Genomic DNA, 13178 nt, shown 5'->3' with positions numbered 1-13178 from the left:
TGGTGAGCTCCTTCCATTCTGGTAGGAAGGAGGATAGACGACCCCCGACGGGCAGATCTGGCTTTGGAAGCTGGAGACCTGACCATGGATCGTCTAATGGGGAGGACAAGTGACAATGAGGAACCGAGGGACTGAAAGAGTCAGGAACTCTGTCCCTTCTTGCTGGGATTCTTCTTTCCACCCCTTCCCCCTCTGTGACTCTGACTGCCCCGACCCCGAGAAGAGTGCCCACCTCGAACAGCCGAAGCTACAGGAGGCTGAGTCTGAGTCTGAGACTGAGTTGTCTGAGCACCCCTCTTAGGCTTACCTGGACGCTGCACCCGGCCAGGTTTAGGCTTAGCCCTAAGCTTCTCAAGCCTAGCTGAAGCCGCCTTGTCATTGTTGACTCGGTCCATGACAGAGGTGAGAATACCTCCAAACATTTCTGAGCCAGACAAGGGAGCAGTCATGAGATCGGAAATGAATGGCTCACCTACAGCTAGTCTGGGCTTCAGAACTGCTGCACGGCGGGCCAAAACAAAATCAGCAAGAACTGCCAAAATGAGCGCGGTTCCATCCATGTGGGCCCGGTTCATGGCCTTGCTGAGTTCAGCCAGAAGCTTAGTCTTGTTAGGTAGGCTCTCCTCAGAATGAGAAGATGCTACGAACAAAGCAGAGGAAAAAGAATCTGCATAAGCCAGCACATGAATGGCAAGACGAAGCAGTCTTTCCATGCGACTATGCTCCTTAGGAGATAAATGAACAATATCATTTGATCTCCCAGGCCAGCGATGGTCTAAGATAAGATCCACCTTGGCTGGAGTAGGTTCAACTGAGGAATTGTGCACAGAATATCGAGAAGGACTAAACCCCTCGATATCGCTAACCCCCAGAAGCAAACCAGAAAGATCCTGCTTTCTATTAGAAGAACCTTTGGCCTGCAGAACCTTTTCAATTTGGGCCAATGCTGAAGAGACCATAGTCCCTTCAGCCAAAGACCTACCTGATGCCTTAGCTTCTGGCTCCGAGGGAAGAAAGGCACTTAAAGTTGAAGTCCTTTCTGGGAGGCTAGAAGCAGAGGGAGGGGGACAAAATTCAACTCCCAAAAGGGAAGCAACCTCCAAACGAAGGCTACGAAAGGAATCAAGATTCCTCTCTGCCTGAGATGCAGCCAGACCTAAATCTGAGTCGGGGTTATCAGCCTCAGAGTGAAAAGACTCATGATCTGACCCCTCGGTAGGTACTGATGGGAGCCATGAGCGAGTCTCGGCATCCAAATCAGACCCAGCATCCAACGACAGAGTGTCCCCATCATCAGGCAAAGTCAGCTGACCAACATCCTCAGTCTCGGACTCCTCAAAATCCATATCCTCAGTCTCCTGAAGATCAGTTTGAGGAGACTGGCCAAAACTGGAGGTTGACCGAGACACAGTCTGGTCTGGAGCCTCCATTCTCCTACACTTAGAAGCAGAAGAAAGGCCAGCACTAAGATGAGAGAAGTTGACTTTACGCTTAACCCTGCTGGGAAGCGATGACCTGGGAGTCTCAGCCAATGTCTTCGAGGGACGGTGAACCCTTTTAGACTTAACAAGGCGTGAGCGAGAAGGGGGGGGACCCAACTCAACACCTGACTGATTATAGACAGCTGAGGAAACCCAAGGTTGACCAGTGTAACCTGGAAAGGTTTGACCATACCCAGGGTATGGAAATCCCATAGACTGGGAGGGGCCCCAGTGTTGGCCGAAGCCAGAATACTGGGGAGAAGGCAACATTCCGACACCCGCAGGACCAGGAAATGAATTGCCCCCTACTGGAGACCTGCCTGGCCAATATGGCTGAAAATGGCCAAAATTGCCAGGAGACTGCAAACTACCACCTAACCCGGGTGCAGAATGAGGGTAGGGATAAGGTGGGGGATGCCCTGGAGCACCCATAAACCCCACTGAGCCAGGAGCTCTAACTGGAGGAGGACCAGATAGAGGCAAGGCAGACCTAGGAACCGACGGGTGCATAACCCCGGAACCCAAACCAGACTCAAAATACGGTAAACCAACGCCTGGGAGTGAAACAGAGACACTCCCAGCTCCTAGTGCAGCCTCTCCAGAACCACCGTAAAAACTGGCAGTACCAGCCGGCCTACTGTCAGTGGGTACGCCGGCACCCCTCAATGGGGCCCGGGTCGCATGACTGGCCTGTTCGGTAACCATTCCGCTAACGGAGATGGTACCTGGACACTCGCTCCCTTCGACCTCCAAGGAGATTCCCGGGTGAGTGCCCTTCTGATGACCGATAGAACCCAAAGGCCCTACCCCCTCAGAACTATGTGTGTGAATAGGCTCCTCTGTAGCCAAAGAGTGCCTACCACCGTGAGACAAAATTACTTCCCCTTCAGGGGGTAAAAATGCCTCACTGCCAGGTGGGAGGCTGACAACAGCACCACACTGGACTTTAGGTTGACGTTTACTGTCTGCCCCAGACTTAGCACCCTTATTACGGGCGACAGACTGATGGGACAACACCCTGTCCCACAAAGTGTTTGACCATGTCAAACAGACGGAACACATGTTGTCCCGGGAGCAGCCTCGGCAGGTAGAACAGGTGTCATGGTCATCCCCATCGAGGATGACATGACCGCAGTCTCCTGACCGAGTTTTTGGACCCGAAGTAAGTCTCTTACCTCGCATACTGCTAGGCGGGCAGCTTCCAGCAAACGAGAAAATCCAGCCAAAAAAACGGAAGAAAAATCCACCGATAAAATTACGGAAAAACGTCCCGTAAACTGGAAATAAGTACAGAAAAGTACAAAATGAAAAAGAAATAAAACAACTGAGTTGACAAAAGCAAAACGGTAGCAAATAAAGCGAGAAAAATAGACACCGAAGTGGTCTACTAGACCGCGGTACCGTAGCGAGACAGTCCACGTGTGCAGTAACCACTCGACAAAAAAGACGAAATACGACACACAAACGGACTGACAGTTCAAACGAAAATGAAAAACTTGTCAACAAAGATGAGAATAACAAATTACGAAAGCAAAGCAAAAGAAAAACTAATTAAATGCAACAAAAACCCTGGGAAAACGAGCTGTCGTCAAAATCCTTCTGGGATGATGGCTGCCATAAGCGGAAGTGAGGTTTTGGGTCATGCGCGGTGCGTTCGTATCGGGCATTAAGGGTCCTCTCACGGGATATTTATTTTCATTTTTGTTATGCAAATTATGGGCTGCCGGAGGCGATACGCTATTATCTATATGGTGGTGAGCTATTATTGAAATAAACATATCCTATCATCTTTAGACATGTTATATCACCTTCCGGTCATAATCGGAATTTTTAAATTAGACGTACGAAATTAAGTTAAATGCACTGTATTTATTTCCGATAATTTTGTTAAATGTGGAAGAACGAATTGTCTGTATCATACGGAAGCGTAGTAGGCTCACATTGGAGTATATTTTTCATAGCATGCGAAAATATTTTATCTGGCGGCCGCCCCTAATTATTTGTTATTGTTTTTACAATTTAATATGATATCTGCTACGGTAATTACAGTTATTGTCGTTTTCAAATCCAATATAATGATTTAGAAATGATTTGTTAAATTTAATTTTGATTTTTATTATTTCCGGAAATCTGAACCGGTTACCGGATCTGTCTTCTGTGATTATTACTAAATGAAGAAAACAGAGACAAAATCCAGGTGCTATGCTGTCATGTTACTACATCTAATTCCCTATAAGCTACGTACGGTAACACTACGGTATTACTACGGAAATACTCCGAAAGCAAGACTAAAATGCTACAGTTATGTTGAGGATACAAATAAATAAAGTTTTACAAAAAAAAACCGAAATGTTTTGATTTTGTTTGAAACGGTAATATACTTGAATAACTTTACGTCACATGTATGAGCTTACTAGAACAGATTCTCGTAGAAAATATTAATAACAAGAAATATCTTTAAAAAGATAAAAGGCATAGTTTTAGTGCTGTTGATTTTAAAGTAAATCTGCTGTTGAAATAAATTAACGAACTAATGCATTTCAGCACGGATAACAAAATTATATCGATTTGAATCATTTTTTGTGATAATAAGGCTGCATTTGAATCAGTAATATAATTTTATTAATGTGTCATTTGAAAAGATACATCCACTTATTCAGCTTGCATTCAATCTGAATTTTGTTTCGTTTTTAACTGCATATCTACATTTTGCATCTACCGCTACATTGACCAATCACATACTTCATCTTGACCAGTAACGCCACCTGTCGCGTCATATCCGTGGCCAAAAGTAAATATTATACGGCTATGCCGAAAAAGAAATGCAGTAATTGAGCTAATTGTCAAAATGTTCGTGATTATAAAATATTAGTCGCTTGAGGTAACTCCTTTAACGGTAAAATTGTGTCGATTATCACATCTGGGAAACAAAGCCCGGGGAAGGCTCGATGATATGGAAAAATAGATCAAGAGAACAAAGCTGTTCCACATCAACGGTAATGGCTCTAGAGAACATGTTATTGGTCATAAAACGATTCCGGGTGGGGAGAGTTCGTTTTTTTTTTTTATACTTTGGCAAGGTTTCGTTCCTATATAAGATATCTTATATATATGGTGTTCCATTATGGCCAAATTTCCAATATCGCTCCTTCGCTTCTTCGACCTAAACGCGAAGGAGTGAAGGAGCGAAAACACGATGGCGAAGGAGTGAAAACACGATAGCGAAGGAGCGATGGAACTTCGCTCCTTCGCCATCGTGTTTTCGCTCCTACATCACTCCTTCGCCATCGTGTTTTCGGTCCTACATCACTCCTTCGCCACCGTGTTTTCGCTCCTTCGCCATCGTGTTTTCGCTCCTTCGCCATCATGTTTTCGCTCCTTCGCCATCGTGTTTTCGCTCCTTCGCGTTTAGATCGAAGGAGCGAAGGAGCGATATTGGAAATTTGGCCCTTACGGAACACCATATATGTAAGACAAGACTTAAAATTTACAATATATCGTGTATAAAATATCTCCCGTAGATCGTGAGTTCGAGGCCAGGTAAGGGCACGAGTCAAAAAGTTGTCTTCCTTCGTCATTTGTGTTGCAAGTTATATATCTATTTATTAGCACAATGTATCATATACACTATGTGTTGGTGATCCGAAGATATAGATTTGTATTTCCTGTCGAAGTTCTACCGAGAGAAATATAATATATACATATAAATATTTCTCAATAAAGGAGCGGAATGCTCCGAAAATTTTACAGCGCCATTTTGTCTACACTGTTGGAATTACTTCTTTGTCCGTTTTTAAGTAATTCGGATCCTTAAAATATATTATACAAATACAGTCTTTGGTTGAGGGCAATCCATGGTTTTACGGACCTGACCTGGGCAAATGTTACTCATTGGTCCAAACCGGATAACATTACATTGATTATCTCGTTTTAAAACATCATGACGTCACCGAGAAGTCAATATGACGTTGTGCCAGGTCCGCGGAATGTTATATCAACCCCTTTGTGTAGTTCAGGTACAACAAGCTCAATAGTCAAGATTTCGCAGAATAATCTACAATTAAAAATGTATTAAAAATAATAAACGACATAAACTTCAGTTCGTGTTTATTTAGTTTAGGGTAGTTCTGACAAAACCTTATATTTTCACTAGTGAAAAATATAAGCTTATATTTGAAAATATAAGGTTTTGTCATCTTATATTTCCATTGCAGAGAAAATATCAGCTTTATTAGTTAGATAATTATCTATATTTCACTGGCAAAACTGTAATAAAAAGATTTAAAATATAAAAATAGACTTCCATCAAAATGTACAATTACTGGAACGTAAAATGTTACTTTTAGTCTTTATTCTTAACATAAACTTTCGTTTTATTCATGAAATGAACATTTTATTCATGTTTTTTATTTATATGACAAATCTGTAGAAATCATAATAAAGTAAATGCAGACTTTAGTTTAGGACAATCCATGGTTTTACGGATCTGACCTAAGAAATATGCACCTCGGCTTTCAGCCTCAGTGAAAATTGCCCAGTAAAGCTATTGAAATATATTACCGTTTCCAACAAAATCAAAAGATTTCTTTTTTGTAAGGGGCCGCGGTGGTCGAGTGGTTAAGGTGTCCCGACACTTTAACACTAGCCCTCCACCTCTGGGTTATTTATTTGTATCATCTGATCGTTTTCAAAGCGTTATCCGCAACATAACCGTAGCATTTTAGTCATAGGGAATTACATGTAGCAACATGACAACATAGCACCTTGATTTTGTCTCAGTTTTCTTCATTTAGTAATAATCACAGAAGATAGATCCGGTAACCGGTTCAGATTTCCGGAAATTATAAAAATCAAATTTAAATTTAACAAATCATTTCGAAATCATAATATTGGATTTGAAAACGACAATCACTGTAATTACCGTAGCAGATATCACATTAAATTGTAAAAACAATAACAAATAATTAAGTGGCGGCCGCCAGATAATTAAGTGGCGGCCGCCAGATAAATAAGTGGCGGCCGCCAGATAATTAAGTGGCGGCCGCCAGATAAAATATTTTCGCATGCCATGAAAAATATACTCCAATGTGAGCCTACTACGCTTCCGTAGTATCATTTGAGTCGGTACCGACATCGTAAGTATAGGTGATAATTGTAGGACCGCTTCACGGCTGAGCGCTCCCAAGGTCGGGGGCTAGCCGCGGAGCTCGGTGGTCACGGATGACTGCTGTCCAGATACAGTAGTTTACGGCTGACAGTGCGGGTATCGCCGCGCGACAGAACCGCCAGAGGCGAATCTCGCAATATTCGTCCTGTCGTATATTTTTAGGCGATTTTTCACGAATAATCGTCGTGTTCCGTAAAACTGGATTGTTCCGTCAATATTAGATTCAAGGAAGCAGTATTAGTCGGACATTTATAGACTGTAGGGGGAATTCTCGTCATATTCCATTAGAAATCGTCACTTTTAGAAACTTTTAGATAGTCATGAAATAAATAGTGTAAAATTCATAGAATTAGACGGCCGTCATGTTAAATTAGACATGATTCACAGAACTAGCTTTGACCGTCGAAAAATAGCCATAAAAAATCATAATTAGATATGTTGCTGAAAAAATGGACTGAGTCGGGTTAAATTAGTTCTTTTTGGTAAAATTGGTGAAAATTTCAGAATTAGTAGAAAATATGAAAAAACTAGTACATTCGTGTCTCCCAGTGTGACGGCCATTGTCAAACCTACAACACCCGGAGCTGTATTCCTACACTGACCGAATCACTGTAAATTGTAGTATACAGTCTCATCAGAGACATATATACAGAGAGATTAGTAACATCGCTATTTCCCCGTACACATAGTGGCTCCCTTTGTTCGTGACCACTCAAGCATATCCCTTATCGAGAGCGTCCTGTCTCCTATCAAACACACGCGAGCGCAGGTAAATCGGGCTATGCGCATGTGTGTATCGTAGTATTGGAACTTATTCGACATGTTCTGGTTAATCCGCCATTACGTCAGACCAAAACATCGTCATTTTGAATACACACAGGAAGCACATCGTTTTATTTTGGCCACTACAAAAGTTACCACATTAACCAAAAACTATCAAACTTATGGGATATAGTCTTATTGATCATGCATATTGTTGTCATTTATCCGTATTTTCGAAAATCCATTGGGTCCTATTCGACATGTCCAAGTTTGTAATTAAGCCGCCATTACGTCAGACCAAAACATCGTCAATTTTAAACGCACACAAAAAGCACATCGTTTTATTTAGGCCACTACAAAAGTTACCACATTAACCAAAAACTATCATACTTATGGGATATAGTCTTATTGATCATGCACATTGTTGCCATTTATCCGTATTTTCTAAAATCCATTGGGTCCTATTCGACATGTCCAAGTTTGTAAATAGCCGCCATTACGTCAGACCAAAACATCGTCAATTTTAAACGCACACAAAAAGCACATCGTTTTATTTTGGCCACTACAAAAGTTACCACATTAACCAAGAACTATCAAACTTATGGGATATAGTCTTATTGATCATGCACATTGTTGTCATTTATCCGTATTTTCGAAAATCCATTGGGTCCTATTCGACATGTCCAAGTTTGTAAATAGACGCCATTATGTCCGACCAAAACATCGTCAATTTTAAACGTACACAAAAAGCACATTGTTTTATCTAGGCCACTACAAAAGTTACCACATTAACCAAAAACTATCATACTTATGGAATGTGGTCTTGATTATCATGCACATTGTTGTCATTTATCCGTATTCTCGAAAACCCCATAGGGACTTTTCGAAAATTGGAGATTCCCGCCGATCTTTCCTGCGTTGTGCTTGACTTTCATACTCAAAATACAAACACTTGGACAGCAAATTGTGATATATTTCATATTGATGACACTTCTGCACTTTGATATTAATAAAATTAAAGCACATAATTGGATCTTGGTGATGATTTCAAATAGAAATTTGGATATTTTGTTCCAAAATGTTTAATTACCTCCCTGTATATATATATATATCTTTTACACATGTATTGAATGATCCAGTGTCATGAATCATGTTCACACCTCCAGTGTCAATTTCCAGTTTTGGCACGAGCTTGACCTGTCCGTGGGGTGACCCCTTATTAGCCTAGGAATTTCATTGGTCAGTCCTATTGGGCGCCTTTTCTCTTGTTATTTCTTTGTAGCTTGGGCACTCCATTTTAGAATCCTGAGGTGTCAGGATGTACAGATATTTGGTCAGAAATCTTCTGGGGGAAGTCATGGGAGTTCGTCGACATGTGGTGCACATCTGTGCCTCATGTTGGAGGAAGGAGAAGGTTAAAAGACCACATCAGGAATCTTCTCAAGAGTGTCCACATCACATCTGACTAGGCCCAGGGGGTAGGAAATCCCAATCTAGTCTTGTACATCAGGTGTTAAATAATCAGGTGTTAAATAATCAGGTGGCTGAGGTTGATCTCTTTCTCCCTAAATTTGTAGATAATGAGGAGCTCATAAAGAAGCCAGGTACAGTAAAACAGGAGTCTAACGGAAATATAATTGAGCAGCATCGCCTAATCCAGGAGTCAGGTAAGTGCAATTTTGAAGGCTGTCGGTTTCCTGCTAAATCAGCTCTGAATATAGATTATTTTAGAGCCATGTTAACTGACTACAAGGACCGGGAAATTTGTGATCTGTTAGAATTTGGTTTCCCGTTAGGTTTTCAGGAAGATCTTGTTACTCCGGTAAGTATCAAACAAACAGAGGGAAGTGAACCGGTTTGTACCAATCAGTTTGAATTTGGATCTCAGGAATTCGTAGCCAATCATAAGGGGGCCAAAGTATACCCAAAGCAGATGGATGAGTATTTGGAAAGGGAATTAGAGGCAGAGGCAGTTATTGGTCCTTTTGACATTAATCCACTTAGGACTCCCATTAAGCTGTCTCCTTTAAATTCTGTACCTAAAAGAGATTCTGTAGAAAGAAGGGTGATACTTGATCTCAGTCTCCCCAAGGGTAAGTCAGTGAATTCCCACATTCCAAAGGATTCTTATTTAGGTAAGCCCATCAATCTCACTTATCCTAGAGTGGATGATCTGGTGGATCTGATCAAAGATAAAGGTAAGGGTTGTCACATGTTCAAAAGAGACCTTAAACGTGCATACAGGCAAATTCCTATAGATCCCGGAGATATCCACCTAGTGGGTTATATGTGGAGCGGAAAAATATATCTTGATAGGGTGTTATCCATGGGCCTTAGATCGGCTGCCTACATTTGTCAGAGAGTTACCTCGACAGTGTCCTTTATTTGTCTCCAGGCAGGATATTTCATCTTAAATTACTTAGATGATTTCGCAGGTGCGGAGACGAAGGCTAAAAGCCAGAACGCCTTTGAATTTTTAGGGGCAGTTCTGCAGAATGGTGGTCTAGTTGAATCCCAGTCAAAAGCTGTTCCTCCTTCTACTAGGATGGTATTTCTAGGAGTTCTCTTTGACACAGAGTCTCTGACTTTAGAGGTACCCCCTTTTAGACTACAGGAAATAACAGATCTTGTAGTGGTATGGTTAGAAAAGGATCAGGCCACCTTACAACAGTTGCAGTCACTGCTAGGTAAGTTGATGTTTGTAGCAAGTTGTGTTCGACAGAGCCGTATTTTCATAAGTAGACTCCTTAACTGGCTCCGTGATAATACAGGATCTGAAGCATCTCTCATAGTTCCCTTAGCAGTTAGGAAAGACCTCCTCTGGTGGAAGGAATTTCTGTCTTTATACAATGGGGTATCCATGATGAGTTTGGAGGAATGGTCGGCGCCAGATGGTGAGTTTTCATCAGATGCTTGTTTATCAGGCTGTGGTGGTTTTTGCAAAGGGCAAAGTTTTCATGTGGTCTTCCCAGAGTTCATCCGTGTACAGGACCTCAGTATAAATTGTCTAGAACTACTAACCATAGTGGTAAGTGTCAAGTTATGGGGGGCTTTGTTCAGGGGTAAAAAGATTGTCATCAACTGTGATAACAGTGCTTCGGTGGCAGTCATAAACTCTGGTAGATCTAGGGTGGCCTTTATGCAGGGTTGCTTACGTGAAATATGTTTTCATGCTGCCATCCACGAGTTTGAGCTGAGAGCCCGACATATTGAAGGTGAGCTAAACAGAATTCCAGATCATTTGTCGAGATGGCATTTGGATCCCTCTCAAGAAGGCATGTTTCACGAGCTAACCAGAGGGATGGAAGTCACATTTCACCCGATAGAAGAGGAGAGCTTCAAATTCTCCCATAGGTGGTAGTGCATAGATGTACACTTGTGTACATGTACTATGTGCCCTGTAGATGTATATAGTTTTCTTAATTTAATGCTCTTGCTTCCTTATTTTTGTAGGGGAGGCCATTACAAAATTAAAGGACGATTTAAAAATCTCCATGCGAGCAGCCTTCGCTGAGGTTACTTCCCGAAATTTAGACATACAATGGCAAGCCTTTTTCCTTTTTTGTGAGGCCTTTCAGCGGGAACCATTACCCGTTAACACCCAGACAATATGTTTATACATTCAATTTTTGAGTCGAAGCATGAAAAGTCCCGATTCTATTCGCAATTATGTCAGTGGTGTCAAAACACTTCACATTTTAACTGACACTGATTATTCACAGGTAAGGCAGTTTGAAGTTAACCTAGCCTTGAGAGGTGTAGCCCGGCTCAACCCACACTGCCCCCATAGAGCCTCCCCCATCACTCCGCGAATATTGCTAGAATTTGTGAAATTTATCAACTTCTCTGATCCTTTACATGCAACCTTGTGGTGCAGTTTTTTGTTGTCTTTTTATGTAATGATTAGAAAATCCAACATCGTCGCCTCCAGTGGGGGTTTCAAACCAGAGCAAATTTTATTGAGGCAGGATATCTCAGTGCAGTGTGATATGTTAATGGTCTGTTTAAAATGGTCCAAAACCAACCAATTTGGTAAAAGAAAGCATGTCATTCCTTTAATCAGAATTCCCTCCTCCAAATTATACCCAGTTCTCGCCTTTCACAATATGTGTGACCTAGTTCCAGCCCCTCCCGAGGCCCCAGCCTTTTCCATGCCCGGGACTCGATCCAAACCTATCTCATATTCATGTTTCCAAAATTTTTTAAAATTTTTGATTGTCCAGACAGGCAGGGACCCAGCCCTTTTCTCTTCCCACAGTTTTCGGAGGGGAGGGGCCACTTGGGCCTTCCAATCCAATGTTCCAGGGGAACTCATACAACTACAAGGGGATTGGGCCAGTGATGCCTATAAGATTTATTTAGATCATTCCCTAGAGCAGAAAATGCAAGTGGCTAACTTTGTAAAAAATTCCATCATCACCTTTCAAGCTGCTTTTTACAAATAATCATTTGGTCATCCTTTTTGGGGCCGAGGGCTTGGTGGTTTAATATAAAATTTAGAGAACTTTTGCTTATCTATTGTATGTAATATTACTATTTGGTGCTATTTGTGCGAGAGTGGAAACTTGTATAGTATGTTTGATGTGCTTAATTAATATAACAAATTTAATTTATTGATTGTCTGCCTTATAGGGCTCATATGTAAATTAAATTATTCTCATATTTGTAGCCCTTTCACCCTGTTCAGAATTTATGGCGATTTATCATGAATGGACTTTAATGTGACTCTATAGTTCGATCTGGGGTGAAAGGGCTTTTTGTATTGTATTATTTAGTTTCATTAAATGCCAAAACTAAAATTTCTGCCTTGTCTTATATATAAGGGAGATCATTTGGATATTTTGTTCCAAAATGTTTAATTACCTCCCTGTATATATATCTATATCTTTTACACATGTATTGAATGATCCAGTGTCATGAATCATGTTCACACCTCCAGTGTCAATTTCCAGTTTTGGCACGAGCTTGACCTGTCCGTGGGGTGACCCCTTATTAGCCTAGGAATTTCATTGGTCAGTCCTATTGGGCGCCTTTTCTCTTGTTATTTCTTTGTAGCTTGGGCACTCCATTTTAGAATCCTGAGGTGTCAGGATGTACAGATATTTGGTCAGAAATCTTCAAAAACCCACCCACCCTCCCTTGAAGAATGTTAAATTATCTTTAATTTATTGTCTTCACATAGGTTTAATATAAAATTTAGAGAACTTTTGCTTATCTATTGTATGTAATATTACTATTTGGTGCTATTTGTGCGAGAGTGGAAACTTGTATAGTATGTTTGATGTGCTTAATTAATATAACAAATTTAATTTATTGATTGTCTGCCTTATAGGGCTCATATGTAAATTAAATTATTCTCATATTTGTAGCCCTTTCACCCTGTTCAGAATTTATGGCGATTTATCATGAATGGACTTTAATGTGACTCTATAGTTCGATCTGGGGTGAAAGGGCTTTTTGTATTGTATTATTTAGTTTCATTAAATGCCAAAACTAAAATTTCTGTCTTGTCTTATATATAAGGGAGATAATTATCGATAATTATGTGTCTGGTTTTCAAGTTTTCTCCAATATGGCGTCTAGCGAAGACTGAACCGAGCGACCGCAAAGGATTGTGGGAAAGCCAGGGGCCACTATGTAAACACAAGGGCAAATAGAGAGCTGCCAATCTCTCTGTATATATGTCTCTGGTCTCATGAATACAATTTGGTTTACTAACGACATATAGACAAATGCAACACATAATGTAAATATATCAGTTTGAATCA

At 41.1% G+C, this 13178-nt stretch overlaps 1 protein-coding gene and 1 long non-coding RNA gene across 2 annotated transcripts; both read left to right on the top strand.

Annotated features, from left to right (window-relative positions):
* Positions 1-9145: 9145 nt before the first annotated feature.
* LOC117320473 lies at positions 9146-10771 on the top strand. Its single transcript, XM_033875066.1, has one exon. The coding sequence runs from the start codon at positions 9146-9148 to the stop codon at positions 10769-10771; it is 1626 nt and encodes a 541-aa protein (XP_033730957.1).
* A 751-nt stretch (positions 10772-11522) lies between these two features.
* Positions 11523-12909, top strand: LOC117320474. The gene is made up of 2 exons (XR_004531048.1): positions 11523-11892; positions 12593-12909. It is a non-coding gene; the product is annotated as an uncharacterized LOC117320474 (long non-coding RNA).
* The last annotated feature ends 269 nt before the right edge of the window (positions 12910-13178 follow it).

The sequence above is a fragment of the Pecten maximus genome, unplaced genomic scaffold (assembly GCF_902652985.1).
Source record: "Pecten maximus unplaced genomic scaffold, xPecMax1.1, whole genome shotgun sequence".
Taxonomy (NCBI): domain Eukaryota; kingdom Metazoa; phylum Mollusca; class Bivalvia; order Pectinida; family Pectinidae; genus Pecten; species Pecten maximus.
Note: the sequence above shows the minus strand (reverse complement) of the source record. Positions and strands in the feature narration are given on the sequence as shown.